Here is a 26,847-nt window from a genome sequence, read left to right on the forward strand (position 1 = left end):
TAGGCCAGGTGGCATTAGTCTACCACTTCCGGTTTCAGAGTTATGACCCCCGAGCGAAGGTGGGCATTCTTCTAGTAGATCATAAAACATAATCAAACTATTATATTTGAACTGAAATGAAATGGGATTTAACATCTTAATTTTCTGCACCAACCTTGCTGATCAAGAAGGGCATATACCATGCAGTAACCATGCAGTCTGCTATGAGTGAAATTTTGCCTCACAGTGGTGCTTACAGCCTACTCTTATTGTGATTTCCTACTATCAGGGGATCTTTAACCTGCTGCCCATGGTATCCATAAGACCTCATTATTTTGTTTCATCCGAGTAACTAGACGCTATTCCAAGAACAAGGACAAAACCTACTGGAAAGTCCTTTCTTAACCAGCATAGGAATCAAACTAAGATTTCCTGGTTAAACAGCTAATGCCCTACTGGCAACACAGGCTCCATATTAATAGTATATATCTTACCCATGTTTGTATCATATTAACTCTATTGGTTCTCATAACTTGTGCTATATATAATACATCAACAAAATCTTCACGTTGAGCTTGATCTAACAAATAATCTAATGCTATATATGTTCCTGTTCTACCAATACCAGCACTGAAATAAATAACCATTAAGTTAAATTATTATGACATGAGACGTTTTTTACAGTATACTCATTATTATGAGTAAATATTCCAAATTGATTATGAAATGAAATGAAATGAAATGGGGTTTAACGTCCTACTGTTTTGCTCCGAACTGGGCTAATGAAGACGGGCATACGCCATACAGTGTGCTATGAGGGTAATTTTGCCCGGACAGCGGCACTACGGCCTACTCTTATATCGAATTCCAACTGTCAAGGGATCTTTTACGTGCACGCCAATGTGTACACGGGACCTCGGTTTTTCGTCTCATCCGAATGACTAGACAGCTGTCCTTGTCAGGCCCTCCGTCCTGCATCACTGACAAGGGGGAACCACGCCGGAAAATCTGGATGAAAAATTGATTATGCAAATCTTCAAACTTGCTCGCCTGCCAAAGCTCGGTACTTCAAATATAATGTGGCATTCCAAAAACGAACCAGAAACTTGTCAAGTCCGAAATTTGGTACAGTCAAAGAGCAGTAATTCGTGTATTTCACTAGGAATTCCAATACTAAATTGTTACAGACGGCAATTTTTGGGGCTGAGACTTGAAAATTAAAAAAAAAAACCAGATTTATTTTTAAAATTCTTCTGCTCTTTGGCCATCTTATGAGGCAAATAGTTGCTTTTATGGAGAACAGATCTGAATACCAACTCAAGATCTACATCATGTACACATTGAAATGAGTAATAGAAACCGATCTGTTCTTTCATAAACAGGCCTAACAAACTGTTTCAATCAAATCTTACACAGGAGTCAGGACACATTTAGTAATGGAATTGGGACTAGACAATTCTATGGAATATTGTTTATTAGGCTTCTCTAATAATCTTTATCAAGTACGATTTAATTGTCCAAACATAAAATTGTAAGATAATTTTTGAGTTTAGAAAATTTTGAATTTCCATAAGATTCTTCCTTTATGATCACATGAAGCACCCTTGCAAATTCAAAAAAATCTGATTCTTTAAGAGTGCTCACACGAAATTGTGGCCGAACACCAGGCAATGAAAGTAGGTGACGACAATATATGTCCACATTATATATAGACAGAGAGAGAGAGAGAGGGTTAAACATCAACTCAACAATTCAGGACTAGCATATGGTTCAAAGGTATTTCATTAATATGCTTGTGCATAGGGTTCTTTACCAGGTGACGCGGAGAAACCCCACGAGGTTGGACAGAAGACCCTACTCCTTGTCACGTACAAGCAGTGAATTGAATCGACGCCACCTGACTCAATGACAGACCTTACGATCTAACGTGCCTGCATTAATCCATTTGGCCACCCACGTGGGCATATAAATAGAATAATGAAACACATTAATACTATACCTGCAGTGACAGAGTATTGGAGCTGTACTATCAGTATTATACATTAATACTTTCCGTCTAAAAGCTAACAATGTTGTAGGGTATGTAGGGGCTCCATGATCAGACCAGGTTGTAAAATGAAACTGTTTCACAATTTTACTTATTTCTTCCTGAAAAAACAAAACAATAAAAGTGAAAAATTTCCTTTAATGAACAGCATTTTAACAAAAAATTTAACAGAGACAGAAAGTGCTCAACTTTGCAATATTCACTAGTTAACGTTGACTGCTTTGTGTAAAACTTCCAACAGCGAATTATTATTGTGATATACATGTAATTATATCCTGAGCCTACTAGTTGTCATAATGCTGCTGTAGTTAGGATAAAGAAGATGTTATTATTAGTTAGGATAAAGATGATGTTATATTAGTTAGGATAAAGATGTTATAATAGTTAGGATAAAGATGATGTTATAATAGGATAAAGATGATGATGTTATAATAGGATAAAGATGATGTTATAACAGTTAGGATAAAGATGTTATAACAGTTAGGATAAAGAACTTATAACAGTTAGGATAAAGAACTTATAATAGTTAGGATAAAGATGTTATAATAGTTAGAATAAAGAGGTTATAATTGTTAAGATAAAGATGCTAGGATAGTTAGGATAAAGATGTTATAATATTCAGGATAAAGATGTTATAATAGTTAGGATAAAGATGTTATGATAGTTAGGATAAGATGTTAGGATAGTTAAGATAAAGATGTTAAAATATTTAGGATTAAGAAAAAGATATACCTTAGATATTTCAAATGTTCTTATGATGTAATCTGTATATTTCTTTGTATGAACAAGTTTTACTGTAACTTCACCATATTTTATAGAACCTTCTTCTGGCCAATATTGTTCACATTTTCTCTAAAAACAAAAATTGTTAAAAAAATAAACAGAAGTTTTGATAAAAAAATATGCTTAAAAAAAATAATTTAAAATTCAATACTCTGTTCACATGGACAAAGTTCAAATAGACAATTTTAAACCATACATAATCAAAAGTATTCAAATTATGGCCATTTGAAGTTTACATTAGTTTCTATTGGTTTCACATCTTTATACACATGCAATGTCTGAAATATATTTAAATCCATAAACAAGTGAAGAAATTATCTAATCTTTTAAATAATTATCAAAACAACATTTTTCAAACCATAATTTTATACAATTTAAACAAATGAAATTTTGATTGTCCATTTGTCATGTTGTCTCTATTTAGTATATGATATCAAATGAAATATTAGACAACTTACTTTGCATGCTTCAACCAAATTTGTCAACATCACTATCTTGGATATTTTTAGCTGCCACACCATTCGCCAAAAATCACGAATCATAGTTTTATTAGGACCTGAAAAAGCAAATGTTAAACCTAACAATTTAATTCCACTGCTTGTGGCAGCCAGACTAAAAGGAAGCAAGGCTGTATCTTGATCTTTCCATGTTTTACCTACAGTTGGAAATCTCTTCATAACAATTCTGATCACATGCAGTATTGAATATGTATAATGTTGTTAAATAAAAATTGGTTAGTCTTACGTTTTGACTAATGATTATTCAAACTTACCTTGTGAAGCTATAAAAGCTTTTTTTCTGTTATAACCCTACAAAAATAATACCACAAAACATACAATTACTTACTACATCTACCTGTATAAATACATACTTTTTCTGTTATACTCCTACATAATTATTACCAAATACTTATAACTTTATAGTTTGTCGAGACATAAATTTTTTCTTTTTGATTACCGTACTTGGAGGTTACCAAGTAATGCTGAATTAAGCTATACTTTAAGATATTCTCAAACTATTAGCATATATTTATTGGTGTTAACATCAATCCTCATCTAATAAAAATTCTGCATGTAAAAATACCATGGTACCAACTGTTATGGTATCAACCATTATCCCAATCAATAGATTTCAGCTTGGAATTTTTACCTGGGAAAAATATTAAAAGGTCAGACAGGCGACCTTATTACTTATTACACACAAACTTGCAATCAAACTCACAACTTGCAAAGATGACAGACTACTCGGCCATCCGATTCCCCATCAAATTAAAACAAAGAGTAGAAAGACTTACATCCATGTAATTAGCGTTGACATAATCTGTATTTTGTTCACCAGGTATAGGATCTAATACAACACGAGAATGATCATCTGAAATTATATATATTATAGATAAATCAATATTCACCAATACACATACACAGAGAGAGAAATGGGGTTTAACATCCACTGGACACAAACTATGTCGTTCGGGACTAACATAATATTATGGTTCAATTTTATTTCGATTAGTCGCTTGCGGTTAAGGAGCCTTAGCAGTGGGAACAAACCGGAGGACCCTACTCCTTGTCATGTGCGAGCAGGGAATAGAAACTACGTAACTTAACTCAATGACAGAACTATAATCCAAGGCACACATGTTCAACCATTCGGCCACACAACAAAGTTTAATTTCAGTTATTTTAGAGTTGATTTTTAGAACTTTAAAAAGTCAAATATAACTTACATGCAACAATATTACCATATCTATTTTTAGCTCTATTATCAGGTCTACGACTTACTTCACAGCAAGCTAATAAACCGACTGGCAATTCCTACAAAATAAGCAACCATCACAGCATTAATAATTCTATCATAATATCAATACATTTCAATATAAAGAATACATCACTGACTACAAGTTGTACAGTGACAGCTTACATTCTATAAGGAATCAACCACAAATATCCAGAAAGAACAAAATAGAAATAAATTCTAACCTCAAACTCCCTTTTAAACCCATAAAAGTTGTTTTCTTTATTTTTCTTGATATAATCATACAGTTGTGATAACATGACTGGACTACTCTGCTTCTTGGTGTTGTTGACGTTCATATAGATTGGCTCACTAATTATCTCCTCATTGATCTGATTGTCCACATGCTCTGACAGCACTGTTTGGTCTGCGAAAAAAACTAGACAAATGTCCAAAAGAACAACACTATTCAATTAGCACAGAAAAAGCAACAGAAGAGAAAGCAAAGCTGAATTTTAAAACCAAAACCAAAAAAGAATGACATATATATTCTAAATAAACAGCAAGAAATGAAAAATAGAACTTAAAATAATGAGAACCTCTCTAATTTGGTCAGAAATGACAGTGTAGATTTAATTAAACATAATGTCTTGTCTTGTTTTCTATGTTTTGTTTTGAAAGACAGCTATCTTTTAAAAAAAATTCACATCCACAACATAAGTCGCCGTTCAGATGAAACTGATTTTTTGACAAACTAGTGAGGCTTGCTCTACCAAAATGAAAAGAAAATTATTCAGAGATTGTCCCGTTGTATTAGCATGTTGCTCTTTTAATATCACATTTTGACCTAAATCAAAGAATTCCGGCTCCAAAGTATATGCATTAGTACTAGAAAACAAATCTAAAGATAAAAAGAAAGATAATTATAAAGATTAAATTTAGTTATATGCAGAGGAGCAGCTTTAGTAAATATTCAGTTGAGTTACTGCCAAGCATCTTATCTCACTAAAATTTAAATATTTAAGAATATTGTCTATTCATAGGATGAATAATACAAATCTTATTGTTAAACCAATAAAAGTACATTGTTACCAATTCAATATCTAAGTTTTAGTGAATAATAAAGCTACATTTCATGTATGATTTGTTTATTTTTTTGACCATTGGCCAAGCATTGAATTAAAAATTAGCTTATTACATAAACTTGGTCAAAAAAAATTGAAACACAATGGTGGCATGCATCAGTTGATATTGTCTGTACAGTTGATTTCTTTTAAAATTATTTTAATTTTATTTATAAAAGTTAGAAAATCGTTACCTACTCCGTCAATATTCGGACTATCATGTACAGAAGATGGGGCATGTAGAATGCTGTTATAATGTATAACATTGTATAGCCATTATATATTGCAAGCAATTGCTCTGATTAACAAACTAAAAACTACAACAATTTCTTAAACATTATGTGCTTACATGATCAAGGTGTTATGTAAGCTCATAAAATGTTGGAATTGTTAAAACTTAATACAAAACAATACTGAAAGATGCCAACAGTGACACAGATATCCCCGACCTCAATCCCAAAATAAATAGAAACACACATATTATTTAATTGCACATTTATCCCTTTGCAAAGCACCGGACAATCAAACTTAGCCTAAGCAGAAAATGTTCATGGTTGAACTTAGTTAAGGTATTGATGTAATGAAACCAATTTTAACCACTCTCGCTCAATCGCTCAATTAGAATTAAAAAAGGCTCAATTAGAAGCCGAGTTATTCTGTCCAAAAAACTGTAATAGATAGATGAACAGACTGATCGGCAGACCCATATTAATAATCTATTTAAGTTATTACAATCTTACGGATTGTAGATTTTTAAATATTCTTACCATCCCCCAATCTAGAATCTCCCAATAATTGACAGGTTTCCATTCCCTGTATCTGTAATTCTTCTTCTTGTATACCATCTTTACTGAAAGGTTTGGCTATATTCATCCTCTTCCTTTTACGATTTCTACAATCAAATAAACACATCATGATACTGGAAAAATTTTTTAAAAGAGGAAGACCTATAAAAATTGGCAAGTAATCTATAAAGGGACACTAAATTGATTGAGAGGAAAAGAACGAACAGATAGACATTACGGAAGGATAAATTAACAACAATAGTGCCTGATGGGATATTGTTCTATTCCATGGTCACGTGGTATTTCGTTATATATGGTAAATGGAATAATTATGTCATACTATTAGCATGATAAATATAACAATACTAGGCAATTACCTAAGTATTTGTTATTCCAAATACAACAATACTTACCTCAAGAATAAAATAATAAGTTTGAGTATTATAAAAAATACAATAATACTTACCTCAAGAATAAAATAATAAGTATGAGTATTATTATAAATACAACAACAGCTGCTACAACACCACCTACTACTGATGACTTTAAATTCACTTGTAAAACTGTAATTAAACAATATTTAAATTAAAAAAATAAAATTATGTAAAATATTATATGACCACGATAAATATGCAGAACATCTAAATTCAAAAAACTAACTGTACAATCAAAACTGTTATAAAAATATATAAACCGAAAAATTTCCCTAAGTTGTTAATATACCCCTGATGGCCATATTTTTTCTTAAGTTTGATTAAAACATTTTTGTGCACAGACTTCTGCTCTAACAAGAACATTCACCTGCTTTTATGTTTCAATACAAGACATTAACGCTCCTTATTTCATTTCTTATCCATTGAACGTACCATTTCATTAACTGTATAACATCCACTAGAGAAGACTCAATGTATTTTCTAGTCAATGATCACTAATCATTCTCCCATACCTTATTTAATTTCAATGGTTTTATGTGGTTTATTGGTATCCAGGGAAATGAATGAAACAGATGTAATTGAGAGTTGTGTTTTTGCTATTTACGTCTGCTGTGAAAAGTCCTACTGATAAGATATTTTACCACATGGCTATCTTATTACATTTTCATATGATAATGTAAAATTTAGACATATCACACCAAAAAGCATACTCTTGCTAATGATTTTACAGTGTGTGCACTGATTGATTGTTTACATATTACATTAGGTTTCCGTCTTCTCTTCGAATTTCTAACAATTTCCCTGATTGGTTTAATGCTGTCATATTTGTATTACAGTCTGCTGGAGTCTAAAAAGTTTCTAGGAGTTTTTTGTCCAATAAAATCATGAAACCAGCAGTTGCCAGACAAGAGATGGATAGAAAACAAGCTAATAAAAAAAAGCAATTTTTCGTACAACCAGGGGCCATATTCCAGAAAGTTATGGTCTGTAATGCACGAATAACGAAAGGGATTGAGATATAAAGATATATTTTCAGTTCCATCAATATCAGATAAATATTGTGACTTCAAGAGGGTCCACAACCTTAGTATCACATACTTTTACACTATTTGCGTATAAGGAGCCCTAGATAGGGTGGTTTGGGGAGATCTGAGTGATAAAGGGTTAAACAAATAAATCAACAAAACTAAACTTAGTTAATTCATTACTAAAAACTATAGACATATTTTCCCAAAGCTACATTAATTGACTCAGTAAGAATTTTTGCACTATTTTCACCTTGACCATTAATGTCCACCTGCAGTCATCTGAACAGCCATGAGTGTAAAACGTTGGTACCCGGTAATTATGGATTTTTTCGTGGACCAAGACTGCTAAAATCACCTTGCGTCTGATAATGTGGTACTAGCAACTAGTTGGCTGGTATATCCGGTAGTACTTTTATCTTCTAAAATTGCTTACCTTCTGCACATCTATAGCCTATAAAGCCCTCAGCACAGCCTTGTGAACACTGTCCTGTTATACGATTACATGGTTTACCTAGTTTACAATTACCACATGTAAAACTACAGTTCTCACCATACCATCCTGTCTCACAACCTGGTAATAAATATAATATCACATGGTTTACAATTACCTCATTTAAAACACAAAAAGATCATATTGAGCAACAACCAGTTACTTTGACAAATAAAGTCCAGGCAAACTGAGCTCAAAATAAATGAAAAAAAAGTATTGTTTCAAAATGTTAACTTGAAAAATGAAAGTTTTTATTGAATATGAATTTGCCTTGTGCTTTTCAATTAAATTCATAGATTAAACAAAAGTTCAAATCCAAATGATTTTTCTTTCAAATCTTTATGGCAAAAAATAATTAATTTCTCATTAATCCACCAAAATAAAGATTTAAATAACGCAGCTAAATGTACTTACTTTTATTACAATGTTGTCCAAGTGATCCTGACTGACAACCATTTTCACAGATTCCAGACACATGATGACATGTAACACCATATTTACACAAACCACATGGTTGTTTACACATTATACCATAATAATTAGCAGGACATTCTAAAATATATTTATCAGATAATTCATGGATAATTATTTGTCATATAAAAGAAAGATCAACAAAAGTTTGAAATTAAAAACTTTGAAATTTTGACATTGAAATGTTTACTGTAGTAACAAGCATTTTAACCAAATTTATTCAACCATATTACTTTTTCATTTAGAAAATATTTGTGATCTGTTCAAAATCCATTTTAACATATTGACATTGAATAATACACAGGTTGTTTTTTTTATTAATGGTGAATAACTCAATAGACGAAGCCTCAGATATTTTCTTATAAATATTTAAAGAGCACATCAGATGACAAAATAAAATTATATGTACATATAACCAGTGGTTGCTATATGTATACACATTACAACAAGTTCACACCAATATGACTAAAATTATTCGACATATTACCGTTTAAGTAACAGACACCTGAAAACAATTTTTCAATGACAACCTTAATCCGGTTGATTGGCTGGTCACGATACTAATACATTATTATGAATGTATCATTGTTTATCCACTGGCTAAGGGGGTAAGACGCTGGCTCGCTAGCCTGGAGGTCGGGTGTTCGATCCCTGCATTGGCCGAGATAGTTCATCCAGATTTTTCGGCGTGATGCAGGTCGGAGGGCCTGACAAGGAGAGCTGTCTAGTCGTTCGGATGGGACGGAAAACCGAGGTCCCCTGTACACATTGGTGTGCATGTAAAAGATCCCTTGACAGTTGGAATTCGATATAAGAGTAGGCCGTAGTGCCGATGTCCGGGCAAAATTTCCCTCATAGCACACTGTATGGAGTATGCCCGTCTTCATTTGCCCAGTTCGGAGCAGAACAGTAGGACATTAAACCCCATTTCATTTCATTTCATTTGTTTATCCACACTGCCAGTTGACTAGTGTTTATTGACAGTTCAATTAACAAACTGATTGACCTAATCATTACATTTTTAAGTCAAAACATTTTTAAGAGCTGCCGTTCTCGTAACGAATTGTTATAGATTAAATACGTGTGACTGGATTAATTTAAATTCTACATTATCTTAAAAAGTCATAGCCAACTTCCACATATTATCATGTCTGTTATTGCTATACGTCATTTTTTACAGCTATTTTGCACCAAAATCAACCATTTTATTAGTTTCGTAGTCAGTAATGAACTATATATGGTAGGCGATGAATTCCATGTGACAGCGAGATTGTGTGAAAGTGCTACTGTAGATGGGAATTTCTGTACGGAGTCTTAAAAGACGTAGTTTCAATACAGAAAAAAGTTAAAGGTGTTAATACATGTAGGCAGCGATTCGTATGGATATATTTTGCGTATGTATGGAATATTTTGTTGTTGGTGAACGGAAAATAGATAAAATATTGTGTAATGACAAATTGGCTGCCAGGTGGCACAGAGCTTAAGTAGAACCAGTGGTCACAGGTAGGTCAGCATTGTCACATTCAGGCTTGGTAGAGGACTGGGCAGTAGATAAGGATTGAAGAATTTTGAACATTATAATTACTGTCCATTGATTTGGGGTGCTATATACTATTAGGATATGACTAGTTTCTACCTGCTGCCAGTTGACTTCAAGGAAATTAAAATGTCCAACAATGGAAACCACAAGGTAATCAAGTAGATTAAGTAGGAACATGCAGCAAGTTTTTTTTATTATTTATTTGTCGAAGGTTGGGCTGGCATTATTTATTTATTTTCATCAAGACCAATAAAAAGACTCTACGTCCAACCATTTTTGGGTGCGGGCGGTGCCCGAGTAAACAACTTATTTCATTTGTGTTACCCAAAACAAATTCTAAATAAGATCTAAAATTAAAATAAATTACAAAACAAATTATAGGACATAATCTCAGATATTATTATGGAATACAATAGGAAGAAAATTTGCCTAAAATACAGCTTATATCCTTGTGTAATAAAAGAATTCATTCACTTATTTTGTGAAGAAGACTCAAGTTTGTGACACCGTGGCTGAAAGTGTTCTAAATGAGTATTCTTAGAAACAGAAATTTAAATTCCTCCCCTAATACATCTGAAAAGTGTGTGTACTACATTTTTAAATCAACTCTATACAGATGCTACAAATGATTTAATCAACTTACGTTCATGGCATCCATCTTGTTGACCAGTATAACCAGATTCACAACTTCTAAAACATGCTCCAGTCACATGATCACATGTATCATTATCCCCACAATGGCCACAGTCATTCATACAGTTTGGACCATAATATTTCCCAGGACAAACTGAATAACAAATAAATAAATAAAGTAATTATTTGTTCCTCACTCACTGATTATCACTCATTTCTAATTTATTTTTTATGTAAATACTAGTAAACTCAAGTCATATTTTAAATTCTCCTTCATTTTTCAGCACATTCATACAAAGAATGAAGTAAATACCTGGACTTGACATGAAGTATGACCGATTCCTAAATTTCTCAGATTAGTACGATATTTTGTCACAACAAACAGTTGTATGCCATATGTACAATTCTACTTTGATAATAAATTTAAAATATATTATTCATACCTTTGGTACATTTAGTACCATAGTATCCTGATTTACATTTGTCAAGACATCTTCCTGTCTCTGAATGACAATTATCATTTAAACAATGACCACATAGGTTTTCACAATTAATACCATATTTACCTTTAGGACAAGCTGTAAATAATTTAGAGATAATAGTAAAGGTTAAATATACAACTTAAGACCATACACAAAAATTATATAAACCTAACTTACATAATAGTCATTTGAAGTTTACATTGATTTCTATTGATTTTACACTGTGATCTTTATGTGTCTTAGATAAATAAAACAATAATTTTGCTAAAATGTTTTGTACTTGGTTGTGATTAATTACAAAATAATAAGAATCTGTGAATTATAAAAGTACATATTTTTGACATATATGGGTTATTTGTCAAAAATCCAGTTTTATACGCCTTTAATATTTATAGTGGGACCTCGGAACCAAAATTATTACGGCTCATTCTCAATGAATACTAATAATTGTGCAGGTTACTGAAATGATTCAATTTTCATAAAAACTTAGCAATTTTGTTTTTGTATAATAATTTGTATTGAAGCTGTGTAAGTTATTGGGGTAATTTTTATAAAAAAAAATTGTTGACCAGTAAAAATTATATGCATCACATGAATTAGGCAGAATTTTCAAACAAATGTTGACAAAATTTGTATATGAATTATCACAGTTATTAAATTATCAAAATATTTTTCATTAAATTGTCGATTAACACCCAAAAAAAATATTTATGGAAGTCTGAAGACCAGATTTTACATAAAATTATATACTGGTATATATTTTCCATTTGATGCAGACCAAAAAGTACATCTTCAACTATGCATTGTAAGTGCATAATTATTAATGACTTACGTATATCACAAAGTGTACCAATCCAACCAGGAGCACAACCAGATTCACATGTTCCTATTTCTTTATCACATATTTCACTTATATTCTTACAATGGCATTCTTTTAAACAACTTGCTCCATATAAATAATTAGGACACTCTATAAATTCAAAAAAAATATTCATATTACAAACATTTATTTTATAAATCTTACAAAATCTATTTCTCCACATACATGTACATGTATGTATCAAATCAATTTTACAAGAAAGACAGACATTTTTTTCTCAGTTTTGTCTATGTTGATCCCCACCACCCTTTGCACCACAGATGCCTATGTTAAAATAATATTTAATTCTAAATTCCAAAAGAAGATACTTTATATTGGGTGCAGTGTGCATATTCCTAAGTTGACATCCCTGAAGTAATAGTTACGCAGTTTGACTCAGTATCCATATTTTGTGCATATAATAAGACTCGTAATGGTAAGAAATTGCATCAGTTATGTATCTATGTGTGGTTCCATGTTTTCATGTTAAAACAATAGTTGACAATAGATTGATCATGTTACTTCCATCTATTTTCACTGTCATTATACAACAGTGCAAGCCTTTCAACAACCCATTGGCCAACAGTTTATAATTAGACTTATAAATCTTTGATATGGTATTGTATTTCTTATTTTTCTTTTTCACCTATAATTATCGGGTCTACTTACAGCTTCTGAATACTCTTTATTTCTTATATAATACATATTATTATATTTTATATGTCTACAATTTTACATGGAAAAATGTCATGGCTATTATCTATTGTAACAAAAAATATAATGTACATGTACTTAAAACTGAATTGGTACAAATAAGTCAAACCATGACACCGGTATTGTGGTTAACATCTAATTAGCACAAAGATGGTAAACTCAGGACTAAAATATGATACCATTTTATTTCAATAATTGGCTTGCTTGTAGGGGTCTGATTGTAGCTGAAGGAAACGTGAGGACCACATTTCTTGTCATGTACAAGTTTCGAATCAAAACCAGGCCATTTGAAACAATGAAAGGTTTTATGAAAAAAACACTCAGAAAATTTAAGTTAGCACAAACTAATAACTTTTAAAACAATAGGACATTGGTCCATTACAAAAATTCCTTGAAATAAATCTAAAAAGGTAATTTTCTAATATGTCAAAAACTTACCACAGACTTTTAGAGCGTCGCATTTCTTATATGTTATAGATCCATCTTTTTTTTCTACGTAACACCAGGGTAAATCGGTAAAATCTTTGTCCCCTGGGTTCCGACAGTAATTATGATTAACATCATTGTCAGGAAAGTCATCAATATTGAAGTCAGTATAGACGCCAGAATCTTTAACTTTGGTCCAATTTAAACATGTTATGTTGGGTGCGATTTCGTTCAATGAGCCAGTATAATTTACACCTCTTCTATCATATAGACATGTGTTATCTAGATAATAAAATATATAAAAGTTAAAACCTTGCAAAAATTAAATAAAAGAACAACAATTAAATATATGCATAGAAGTGAGAAATTACCGCACACTTAACCCATATAAATACTTACACGTTACAATATAGTCCGCAAATGAGGAGATATTTTAAAATTCTTTTTTGAATACAGCATCTATACCATGTAATACTGTAGTTAAAAATTATTTGGGATTGTTGATTAAATAATGTACATTGCATGTCAATGAAAAACTTACTATATTGGCAGTTGATACCATATTTATTTGATTGACAGCCAGAAGGGCAAGCACCAGTTAAAACATCACATTCTTTGTTATCAGCACATTGACAAAAAAAACGACATTTCCATCCAAATCTTCCTTTAGGACAACCTGTAAAATATAATAAATAACTAAATGAAATGGGGTTTAAAGTTCTACTTTTCAGGCTAATGACATTTGCCATGCAATGTGCAACATGTACATAATGTAATGTATACAGAAAATTTTGCCCGGACAGCAGGACAGTGACGTTTCTGCTTACTTTTCAACAAATTCCAACTGCTACCGGTTGTATTATGCACACACCTACACAAACAAATGGATGCTCGATCTTTCCAAGCCATCTAGCCAGTGCCAAAGGGAAAACATTTTCCTTGGCCAATGTAGGGCTGAACCTGGGACTCTTTATTAGCACCCAATGTTATGTCACCCTAAAGTTTTATAACAAAATTAGATACATGTAGTAACTGAATACCAAAATCGAGCTCACATTGGTTCCACTTAAATTTATAGAACTTCTGTATTAAAACATGAAATAAAGTTTAAAAGTTCATGATAAGCTAGTTAACTGGGAATTTTCAGGGGATTTTGAAATTAGTGCAAGCTGAAAGTAGAATTTGTAAAGGAATATTGGCCCCAAATGGTTCAATTTCGTTCAGTATGAGTAAATGAAAGATACTACATAATGTGATCCATACATGTAGCCCAGCTAAACCATTATTTTGTTTTTTGGAATGATCTTAAAAATTGCCCATACGATTTCCTAGTATTCTCCAAATTAGGAATAGATGAGATCTTGTACACACATGCAACGTCCCTTTAATATATGTCACTGGGTTTAGTATATATATCATTAACAAACAATGTCAATTACCACTGATGAAACTATTAAAATTCCATTTATTAAGTATATTTATATGAAAGTCAGGATGTTTATAAAGTTGATGGTTTAATCATATCATAGTTGACAGGTGTCTATATGGTTTATATCCCAGCAGCTGATTAACCCAGCTATCTGTTGGATATAATAGTATTGATTTGTTTCGTGTAATGTAGCTAGTAACATAACTATTATTACAGTAACATAAAAAATATTTAGATCGAGAAACTAATCAATTACAGAGACCTATAATATCTTACTGTAGGCAGTCCCTGTGGAAACTACCAGTATATAATTATAAATATATCAGTTTCAGATAGCTATATGTACACAGGGTAGATTAGACAATTTACTCATCATTTATAGTTCTATTTGAGAAAGAACAGGACCATCAGGTAATGGGTAAAATTAACTTTATGTATGATTTATTTATTGGGAAAAAACACCAGACATCATCAAATAAAACAGTCACGATATGATAATCGAAGTATAGGGGTTGATGGATAGGCTGAAGACCCCAAAATAAGTTAAAAGAGAAAAAAGTCCCAGTTAAAGTTAAAGTAATGATGCGTCCCTTGCATTTCTGACAGTGAAATTCACACAATATGTACTCAGAATCTCAAGATAGATTATCTAACAATTAATTAAGAAAACAAAATCAAAATACCAATTCCTGCCATGTATTCAATCTAGATTTTAAACAGGTCTATCACCTTCACCCACAACATAACAGCAGCAGGCATACATATAGGTCGATGAAATTCAATTCAACATGTCTTTCTAAATACTGAATGGTATTGAACCATTTTTGGACTGATATTCCTTTTAGAGATTCAACTTTTACAATATTGTAGTTTACAAGGGATTCCTATTGCTCTGTAAAGATGCAATGAGACTTTAATGACAATTATTCTTTTTTTTAAAAATCACTAAAAGAGATACTATAACTATCATTTTGATGAAAGGATCCCTGTTTCTGTTTGCATTTCAGCCAAGGGACCCTTGCAATCATATTCTGGCTATGTTCAAAAGATGTCTTCCCAATAGTACTGTACATGTACCTAAAGTCACAATTATGGGCAGGATTTTGCTGTACAATACAAATGTGCATGTCAAGTCATGAATGATCCAATATCAAGTTAATGATGGCAATTAACATGTGTAAAAGTCAGAAAAGGTCATGTTCACCCCTTGCTTGTTTCAAATGTATACTTTAATTATCTCCAATGTATCTGCTAATTATGTATCAATACCTTGTGATTTATTACACACTCCATTTTTTAAGCTTCTAAATCACTATATAAATAATACTATTCAACACTTATTTCTCTGTAAAAGTTAAAGCCATGCATTTAAAACCAGCGGTTGCCAGGCAAGATGTGCAACATTTTGCAAGAGATGGATGGAGAACAAGCTAAAAACAAAAGCGATTTTTCGTACAATCAGGGGCCATAATACAGAAAGTTATGGTCTGAAGTGCACTAATATCAAAAGGGACTGAGATCTTTGGGACATAAACATATATTTTAAGTTTCATCAAAATCGGATAAAAATTGTGACCTCTAGAGGGTCCACAACCTTCGTATTACATACTTTTACACAATTTGCGTACAAAGAGTGGCCATTTTGTCGGGCAGTTTCTTTTCGATTTTCCCGAACCTTCCTTATGGTGGAATGTTGATATATTTAAATGGTTTTTAAAATCGGATAAAAAATTGTGACCTCCAGAGAATCCACAAGCTAAAAAAACTTGTATAAAAATCTCTATTGGTATTTTATTATATTGGCTTTTCCTGTTAACTTCTAAATTCTAAACACTCACTTTCTTTAAAAATTCCAAATATAGATCAAGCATCTGATAACAATGATTGCTTCTTTGTAAAATTGACTAATTTTATATTCTATTGTTATTAATAATTATAGCGTGATCTTATATGGTGGAAGACTGAAACATGTCGTCAATAAAATATGAAGTGTCTATTGTTTATTAGTTAGTACTAGCTTTCAGTGAAAAATAATATAAAACCACTTTAAGAATAGTTAAGGTGTTGTCAGACCTTGCTTGGCTAACAATGCTTTATTTCCCTCGTGTCTAGAATATAATATTACAACTGAATATAATAAACTCTTGAGAAAAGGGGAAGATGAAAAAATTTCTCATTATCGCGTCCTATATAAAGACAATGGTTATTAGAATTGGATTCCTTCACAGCATGTATGCATAATAATGAAATGAAATCTTTTAATATTACACATATCAAATGTCTTCTAGCTTATTTCTCCTGGGGTTTCATCAATTTGGCTTAGAAAATCTATACATAAATATTCTTGTACAATACTAACAAGAAAAAAATCTCATCAGGTTAGAAGCAGCGCTGGCAATGCATGACTAGTAGCGAACCAATAATTTGCAGGGAATCAGGAGTCTCGCACTTGACAAGTGTCTTATCCTGAAAGATAACGTGAGCACCAATTGATGAAGTTGATGAAGTACTTACGAGTCAAGAGACTTGCTCTTCCAGTAATTAATAAACATGGTAGACCTAATCCAAATTATCCAGCCATACGAAATTGAATTAAGAAGGGTTACTTAAGGAAATTGAGATGATAGAAATACTTGTTAGAAAAATAATGAAGGACTAAACCAGGATATAATGGCCAGGGTTTACATGTCCAATCTTACTATTTTACATAAACCCAGAAAAGCTGGCCAATAAATCTCTTTTATTTCTAGGCTACATTTACAGATTAAATCGACCATTCCTGGAAGTAATAATATCTGATGAACATATTCTATTTCTCTGCCAAAAACTTAGAATCATATTGATATATCAATTTGATGTCAAAGAACTGTTAACCTAACATTAATCTCTTTATTTCAATATGTGCATGTTGCCAACCAACCAGGTTTCCAGAATCTAGGCCAGTAACAATATTTGGCATCTCAATAAATATGATGGGTTTTTTTCCAGTTACCTGTATATGTCTAATAATAGACATAATCGATGGCAGTTCAACATATTGTTATGAAACTGTGCAGTGTCCATGGTACAGGGCCTGCCATTCTGAACTGTAGGGCCGAAGGGGGAACATCTATGGTCTGTTTGGGAGCAATTGGCCCAAATCACCTAAAACCAACTCTGCTCATGGCCCTATCAGTATACATGGTTTTATTGTGGAAAGAAATTTGCTGGTTTAATTGTATGCATTTTAATCTTAAATTAGAAGTGAAATGGGGTCCTACTTTCCTGCCCCAGGTCTGCTAACAAGACTGGTATACAGTATAGTATGGTGGAATTGTGCCTTGGCAGCAGCGTCCCTGTCTACTGTTTTTTAGATTTTCAACTGCTACAGGATCATTTAAGTGCACTCCGGTGTGTACACAGGACCTTGGTTTTCTGTCCGATCAGAATGACTAGATACTGTTCCTTGGCAATCCCTCCATCCTGCATCACTGACATGGTGAAAAAAGACTGGAAAATCAAGCGGAACTTCTCAGCCAACATCTAGGATCGATCCAGGGACATCCTGTTTACTGAGCCAGCACCTTACTCACTGATCCACGGTGGCTATTTAACTTAATCTGGGTATTCAGGAGGACCACACTAAATGCTGAACTCAATTTTGCTAAAAGTCAGTTCACAATTGAATTGAATTCAATAACCCTAACAAGCCACCCCTGATAGAAGATTTATCACTTACATCTGTGTACATTTAATGTAAATGTCAGGGGAATAATAATTCAATATTGTAACCCACATAACAAAGCACACTGACTTTTATCAATTAGGCTAGGACTGAACTATACCAGGCCCCACTTCTATCTAAATGTCTACCTGTCAATCAAATTGACAGCGAAATGTGACTTTAGTAGTGTATTTATAATGAAATACTGTAGAACTACAGATGATTATGACATGGTGTCACTTTCATACAATATCGAAGCATATTTCTAAATTGACAGGAAATCAACACTGTGTATTTCATAATTAGTTTTTATATTACAACAGTTTGTCGTAAAAGTAATCATCTTCAATTTATTTGTGACATGTATCCATTGGCAAAGAAAGATGAAACTATCGAGAGGGAGGAAAGGATGGTTGGTGCAGTTTCAGAAAGCAAGAGATGTCATATATATTATGTTAATTAGCATTAGACACTCATTTTTAAAAATTAAAAATTTCCAAAAAATTTTACCACTATTATACTAGTTGCAAGAATACAAGAAATTGACTTCATTTTTTCAACTGCCTGGAGGTATTGAAATTTAAAAGGAATCTGTTATGTATAAACCCTTATATAGTGGCAATCTGTTTTACAGACCTAATGCGACATCCGTCTTTTATCTCTGTCCAAGATGCCTGACCTTTAAAAGGTCAGACCGCTGTAGTTCTAAGGGTGACGTAACATCACAATGTTTACCAACAAAGCAAGATGGCATCGGTAACGCCAAAAAAGATTACTTCTGTGGCTTGTTTTTGTTGTTTTAAAACAAACACGAGCCGGTCAATCAGATTAGACGGTAAAAAAAAATTCAGAGTAAACAAACAGAAAAAAACGTTAAATTGATGGTCACACGTGCGTTGTTTACATCGAACGTAGTAATATGAACTGGTACAGGCAAAATTATATCGTTTTACCCATTTTACGCCTCCGCGTACTATTTTCTGTACCTATTTACGCTAAATATGGAATATTTTTTATCAAGATATACTTCAAACACCTTTATTTATTTTTCTAATACTAAAAAAAAATGTTTCAGAATTTAATTTGTCGAAAGAAAAAAGTTAATATTTTGTAGTCATTAAGTCGCATCGATGTCATCCTTATCAGTGATTGTAGCGGCCAAGCGAATATTCACTGCAGATCAGTGTGATATAGTGGATGTATAATGTCATAATGTTCGTTAAAAAAAGTGAAATGTCTTTATGCATGATATTTGTATATGACTATGAGAAAGATCATTGTTTGGTGTATTATACCAGTATATTGAAGATTGATATGAAATGATTTTGTATTTGTAATTTATCATTGAATCTGATTTTGTAATTTCTAATTATCCATGATTTCTCCATTGATCATATGGCGTACGGTGAACACAAATAATTATTATTGTAAATAATGTTAAAGTCTATATTGTGTTTTTATCCAATCATACCATTTCTTCTCAATCCAGACGACCACTTACTACTATGCCATGAGCAAATGATTATCCACACACTTGTATAGTCTGGATGGTGGTTAGGTGACAGAATGGTTAACACATGCGCAACTGTGTGTTAGATCATAAGATCTGTCATTGAGTCAAGTGGCGTTGTTTTGATTCCCTGCTTGTACATGTCAAAGAGTTGAACCATCTGTTAGTCCTGATATTACCTAGTTTGTGTCGAGCAGACATTAAACCTCATTTCTCTCGTTCTCTTTGTATAGTCTGGAAATTGCAGACGCATGGCCAAACGCACATGGAAAATGCAAGATTGTATTTTATCCAAAAAATATCAGGACTATATATACTTTCTATTGGTCTTTCACACAGAAATAACGAGTTATATTCCTTTTAACCATTCAATATAGAGTTGTGTCAGATCAAATCAGATTAACTATTCATCAACAACAATTAGCAGGATTGCCAGCACCATATAAATTGTATCAAATTTCCAATAATTAACTTTTATCAGGATAGGTTTAGGAGACTACATATGTGTTTCAAGTGTTGTGATTGTTGGGAAGGACCAATGTAATTGCTAATTCTGCTATCTTCGTGATATCATAAACAATATCGTCTTTCTATAAATAGTCAAATTATGTTGTATTATGAAGTCTTCCTTCATGATCCATGACACTAGTCTCAATTGCTCTTTCCCTGGAGTCTGATAATAATATTTGCATGGATCTAACTCTAAGTTATTTCTCAGAAAAATAAACACCAAAACATGTAATCTGGCTAAATACATCAACATGGCATATTGCAGATGTACGATTTGAAATAACTTCAATTATGTTGGTTGTGTATGCTAAGTGAACAAAGATTTGTGATAAATATATACAATCTGACTTTTTGTTTAATGTTTTTGCAGCAAAATTGTGCTTGTATTCCCTGGCTAGTCCTTAGAATCTGTCAACCACTCAGATCACTACCCATATTACATGTGAAGTAAAATCAGGGTTTATAGATAAGGCAAGATAGTGAACTACGAAAAATCAGTTGACAGATTCTTTAAATATTGCTTGACGCTTAATCCCTTTTATTTGTTATCAATCCCTCAGGACTTTATGCTTTAATTTCTGAACTTCTAAAGCACTAAATCCGATCTGATTAGAATCAGATATTTTTTTTTCATTTTCTATTTTACAGGACATGGTTTTGCTGAACATCTGATAAGTTTCATCACAGTGGTGCTCTTACTTGTATACTGCAATTGACCAATAAAAGTGCAGCCATTTCCAATCCGGTGGTTTCTTGAATAATTAATCATTATCAATTTGAATGGTCAAAATTCTAATGCCATGATCAGTCCATGAATATTAGTTCTGCCAAACAAACAATTAATATTCAAAATTGTATTACTCTCAACGAAAACAAATTCGGTTTTAAATATTAATTTTATTTCATTGTAAAATAAAGGTAAATGTGGAAACAAATCATGTTCATATTTAAAATAAAGCAATATCTATAGTGTTATACCTACATGTAGACATGTAGGAGGCGAAAAAAAGACAAGTACGGTCCATGTAAATGCATCTCAGTACATACTACTACACAACCTACAAAGATGAATATCTTTCTTAAGTGCTGCCATACCATTCTTACAAGTGTGTGGGATTTTTCTGGAAGATGAGACTCTTAAAAATACATTAGTCATTTTGTCAGATGGAAATCAGTTTTATAGATTTTTGAGTAAAAGTGACAATAACCAGATTTAAAGATTACATTAAATATTTATTTAAGACTAAGATAGCAACTTGAACATTACACACATCTTTCATTAAATACAACTAAATTCTAATACTGTCACTTCTATTTAATATGATGTTGAATCAGAAAATAGCAAACCATATAAACAAGAAAATCGTTAGCATCTATATTTTTCAAGATGCCTGATGAATGTTTTAATCGATGAGTGTTACCTACTACATGTTTAGTTATACCAGTAAGTATTGATTCAAGATATATCAAGTGCACAAATACGGTAAATGGAATAGACACCAACACTACTAAAATAGAACAATTGTCGATATAATTCAGTTGCATAAAAATTCAGATCTTACAATTGATCTTAGCAACAAGGAGACAAGTCATTCTTTGATTTATCACACATACCAAAAAGAAAATCATTACCAAAAACTTTTCAAGATGCATTGCAAAAGATGTAGATAAAGAGCTAGCCATTCTTTCTGTAAATGAACGTATAAAAAGGATACTGAAAAATGAATATACTGAAAAGTGCAGTCAAATTAGGTTTGACATTTTTAAAAGAAATGGTGTAAATAGTCTCAATAGTCAAGTATCGTGGCTACAATTTTGTATTTTAACTTTTAATGAAAACATGGCAGACATTTTCTAATCCACTTAATATCTCAGCATTCCAATGTTCTAGAGAGTTGAATATTGGCTTGTCATGTAAATCTATGTCTAATAAATAATAATTCATATAACATTTGAAGCCAGACAAAGAACGTGCAAGTAGCTCTCACATCATTTATCTTTATTTTCAATAATTAAATCTTAAATTGATCTGACATGTACATGCATCAACTGCTTTAGAGAGCTGTTTTTTAAGTAACTGCTCTTCCAGAATCCATGTGAAAAACCTGTTCTAGAACTGCTTAATAATTTAAGCAAAGCTATATCAAACAAAAACATGTTTGATATAGCCTACTGACTGATTCACCTGAAAATTGCAATATTATGATACTGACTCAGTTTATTAAGAGAGTATAATGAAGCAACCAACAAACTGAAATCGTTATATCATATAGGCATACAATTTTATAATAGGATGCTTAGAACATTATTACAAATAATAGCAAATTATCGTTGTGATCGATATAGATGTACAAATAGAGCACAATAGAAAATAATTACATTGAAAGCTTTTTACTGTGGGACAATCAGAAATAAGTCAGGTGTTACCACATCATATCAATGTTACAGAGATTAGTTGGGCTTTATTCTACTGGTTTTCAATGTACAAACTCAGGTTAAAAACTTTCAATCGAAAAAAAAATCCCACTCTCTCCTCGGGTTCTAGTTTTCTTGTCAAACCACCATTTATGCAATAATTCATTTCATATTAATTATTAAATCTATAGGTTATGAGAGGCGTGAACATACATTGTGTATACAAATGTATCAAAACGGGTCTAAGTCTCAATTTACAATACATTTCCCTCTTTACCTGACAAAGGGAAGACATTTAAAGGTGAATGTCTTTATCTTTTTTTTTAAAAAAGAAAGCTAGCAATATCTTTGTAACAATGTGCAAACTGCTGTGTAACACTAATTTAAAACTAATGAAATACATTTGATATGATACGCCCTTAAATGTCAGTGAAAGACTGATATATATGCATACCAAATGATATACAGTATCTTCAAAGAACAAACTTCAAAGTGATCACAAAGTTTGAATTTTAAAATAAGTCGGAAGCAGAAGAATAGATAACGTAACTCTGTTCAGACTTCTTACCGTGAAATATTTGGCAAATAAATATTTTGTTCTGTGGGACTAAATCAGAAAAATAATATATTCATTTATAATTATTGAAGTGCTTTGATGCACTCTACATACAAGTAAATAAAACATCTGAACGATAAAATTGTTTAAAATAAAATAATCTTACAGTATGAATGACAGACCACATAGGCCTAGATTAAGAAATAAATGAACATCAATTCAAATGTTTCAAATTACAATGTTTAAGGCTAATTTATTACAAAATTTATTTATAAATAGTTTAGAATAACATTCATAACACTAAATGCAAACAGAGTGGGTGGTGAAAGAATAGAAATTATCTCACTGGAAATAGTTCTGGAGATAACATGGATACAGACTGATAAGTTCTGTAATTTACTCCAAGGGAGTGTCATAATACAATATGAATGATGTTCAAGATGGAATAACATTCTATTAAGCACAGTTAGCAGTATGCTTTACTTCATGGACTTATAAATCAATACAATTCATAGAATCTAAAAACACACACAACCCCTTCACCTGAATACACACAGTGATTGTAGAACAATATTTCTAACATAGAAAAAAATCTGCTTTTTATCACAAAACAATAAAAAAAAAATATTTTAAGCTAACATGTGACATTATTGGTGCAGTATTTATAAAGTTCAAACTCATAAATCATAAAATGCTGCACATGTGTAGTCTAAAGTTTCAGCATTTATCAAGTTCAAACTAATAAATCATTAAAAGGTACACATATGTAAATATGTCTAAGGGAGACGAAACCATACAATTAAATTAACCATAATAACCTGTACAGTAATAATACTAAAGCCAGCCTACCAGAAATTTTCTTCACATACCTTCGCGTGCTTCAAAGCCCGTTTTGCTGCGAAGTATTAGCATTGCAAAGTCTTCGCAGATCAATTTTGGAGCGAAGCCAATGTTGCGATAACTAGTATCACTACATCCATCTAACTACATGGCTGCAATGGCTTTGAACTTTTTTGCTTTGAACAGGTAAAGCATTGCTTTGCTTTGAGCATAAATCTTCCTTAATAACTTAGAACCATCACTAGAAACATCTAAATTTGCTAACTGGAGCATCGAGTAACAGATCATTTAGTTTAATATACAGTAAACTTCGCATAAGTCGGATTTGTATAAGTCAGATCTTCGCTCAACTCGGATAAAATCATTTGGACCCTTTAATAGTGCACGTTTTTCTTATTAAATTTCTGTGCGTAAGTCAGATTTCCTAAGTCTGATCTTTGCTCAACACGGATCAAAATGTTCAGTCCATTTGATCCAATTCCAGCTTTTTTCCTTCGCCCAAGTCGGATCGGCAGTATGTTCAGAAGGTCCAAAACGCGGTTAGCTATTCCATGCACAGAGCCTCAAAATACTTTTCCCTATCATTTTGACTCAAATCAGTCTATCTGACACGCCGCAATAATAAAATTTTCACAGAAAATTCGAAACTCGCTGTCTGCTGTACGAGACACTTTCCGTGAAAATTTAGAACATTTTTCAAAGATGGCGACAAAATGGAAGTTATCAACTCGCACATACGAACAAAATCTTGAAATGTGCCTTTGAATCAATTATTATGCAGCTATTGCAGTTTATTTCTAATCGAGCTAAGATTGAATTTCGGTCTTTGGCTAACTCAGATCTTCGGCTAACTTGGATAAAATTCGTCAGTCCATTTAGATCCGACTTATGCCAAGTTTACTGTAGAATTCTGATCTTTAATATTCTTATTCTGAACTCTTTTCTTTCTAGTGGCCCTCTTCAACCTTCTATTTACAGGGTACTATTTACCCGATATGTAAGACTACTCTGCCATATTACTGTTATCAAGAAAAGGACAGTCTAGTAAACCAGGATTATCTTTCTATGTTGAGTTTGAGAAATATGCTATGATTGATAACCTAAATTAAACCACATGTTCATGAAACTATGATTTTAACATGTAATTAACCTGGTGAATATATTCAAGTCAAAGATGCATTCTGTAAGAGCTAAATCGTTCTATTGCCGGTCTTCATTTTGGCTTCAAAATATGACATTTAATATGACAAACCTATCAACTCACTAGATCATCGGATGGCAGAGATTTAAATGGACTAAAATCAGTTGCCATTTAATGATTTAATTCAAAAATGGTGAATCAAGGCTAAGTCTTGAATAACAACTACCGTTGCCACCTTTGCCAAACCTTTTAACAGTGATAACTTCCCTCAGAATAAAGTAATTTGAATAAAATTATTAATAAAATGAATATCTATTTTGAACAACATATTATACAGTAGCAAGAATGGCCAGCTCTTTATCTAAATCTTACATAATAACTAGCAGGATACTCGGCTTCACTCGGGGCTTATAACTCCGAAATCGGAAAAGGTAGACTAACGCCACCTGGCCTATGTTACTCCCCGGTCCGAGCTACCCCTATACCCCAAATTTCAGACTCGGGGCAGACCTAGCGTAGCCGCCAACCCCGAACAGACAGACAGACGACAGTCACAAATATATATATATAGATAATAATGTATTAATTGCAGTAATTCTGGATACCGTACTTGGAGTAACAAACTGAAGTACATGTAGCCTTCAAATGTCACTTGGTAATTCTCATAGTTGTATGGACCCGATGAATGTTAGTGAAACCGAAATGAAATGCCCGAAGCCGGTCACCAGTGGCAGTGAGTGCCAAAGGTGATAATTGCTTTGTCCAGAGCTATATATAGTTAGGGTGACCCACCATAAATAAATATCTCCATATATCTCGACAATTACGCCACAATATTTATATATATGCCAAGCCTCAAATCAGTTTCACACAATTATAGTCACTAAATAAACGATCATGTTGTACTTAATAAGCTATGACCATTAATCATGTATAAATAATAGACTGAAAACTGGTTCCAAGAGTCGTCCATAACATCCAGACACTTTTGAGTAAAAGATAGGTTACGTGCCCTTGTTTTGAAATTAGTCTCGCCTAACCAGTCTATCGACCATTCTACGTCTGATTGACAGGTCGGGATAATCAAGACTACTTTTTTACGAAACGTAACAGAACGCTAGAACAAGAAATTGAATTTAGAAATAAGCACGTTAGGTAGCTCAACAATCGTTTTAAGAAGCTTGTAAAAGTAAAATGAAACTACTGCTAGTATC

The 26,847-nt window shown here is 32.3% G+C and overlaps 1 protein-coding gene across 5 annotated transcripts in view; it reads right to left on the bottom strand.

The window, feature by feature from the left end:
- Positions 1–26,847, bottom strand: part of LOC126817730 (receptor-type tyrosine-protein phosphatase T) — a 46,316-nt gene that overhangs the window by 14,365 nt on the left and 5,104 nt on the right. For 2 of the 5 annotated variants that reach the window (XM_050544856.2, XM_056100362.1), the window contains exons 2-18: positions 14,071–14,205; positions 13,542–13,811; positions 12,363–12,500; positions 11,492–11,626; positions 11,059–11,202; positions 8,819–8,956; positions 8,348–8,485; positions 6,919–7,015; positions 6,435–6,559; positions 4,789–4,982; positions 4,536–4,623; positions 4,104–4,180; positions 3,582–3,618; positions 3,268–3,365; positions 2,759–2,878; positions 1,979–2,127; positions 474–609 (exon numbers count right to left, since the gene is read on the bottom strand). In XM_050544856.2, the coding sequence (XP_050400813.1) occupies positions 474–609; positions 1,979–2,127; positions 2,759–2,878; positions 3,268–3,365; positions 3,582–3,618; positions 4,104–4,180; positions 4,536–4,623; positions 4,789–4,982; positions 6,435–6,559; positions 6,919–7,015; positions 8,348–8,485; positions 8,819–8,956; positions 11,059–11,202; positions 11,492–11,626; positions 12,363–12,500; positions 13,542–13,811; positions 14,071–14,205 (2,219 nt within the window). Of the gene's footprint in view, positions 1–473; positions 610–1,978; positions 2,128–2,758; positions 2,879–3,267; positions 3,366–3,581; positions 3,619–4,103; positions 4,181–4,535; positions 4,624–4,788; positions 4,983–6,434; positions 6,560–6,865; positions 6,890–6,918; positions 7,016–8,347; positions 8,486–8,818; positions 8,957–11,058; positions 11,203–11,491; positions 11,627–12,362; positions 12,501–13,541; positions 13,812–14,070; positions 14,206–26,847 lie in introns of those variants that run through there. The other 3 variants (XM_050544857.2, XM_050544859.2, XM_050544858.2) reach the window with 3 other exon arrangements.

This window comes from Patella vulgata, chromosome 4 (assembly GCF_932274485.2).
Source record: "Patella vulgata chromosome 4, xgPatVulg1.2, whole genome shotgun sequence".
NCBI classification, from domain to species: domain Eukaryota; kingdom Metazoa; phylum Mollusca; class Gastropoda; family Patellidae; genus Patella; species Patella vulgata.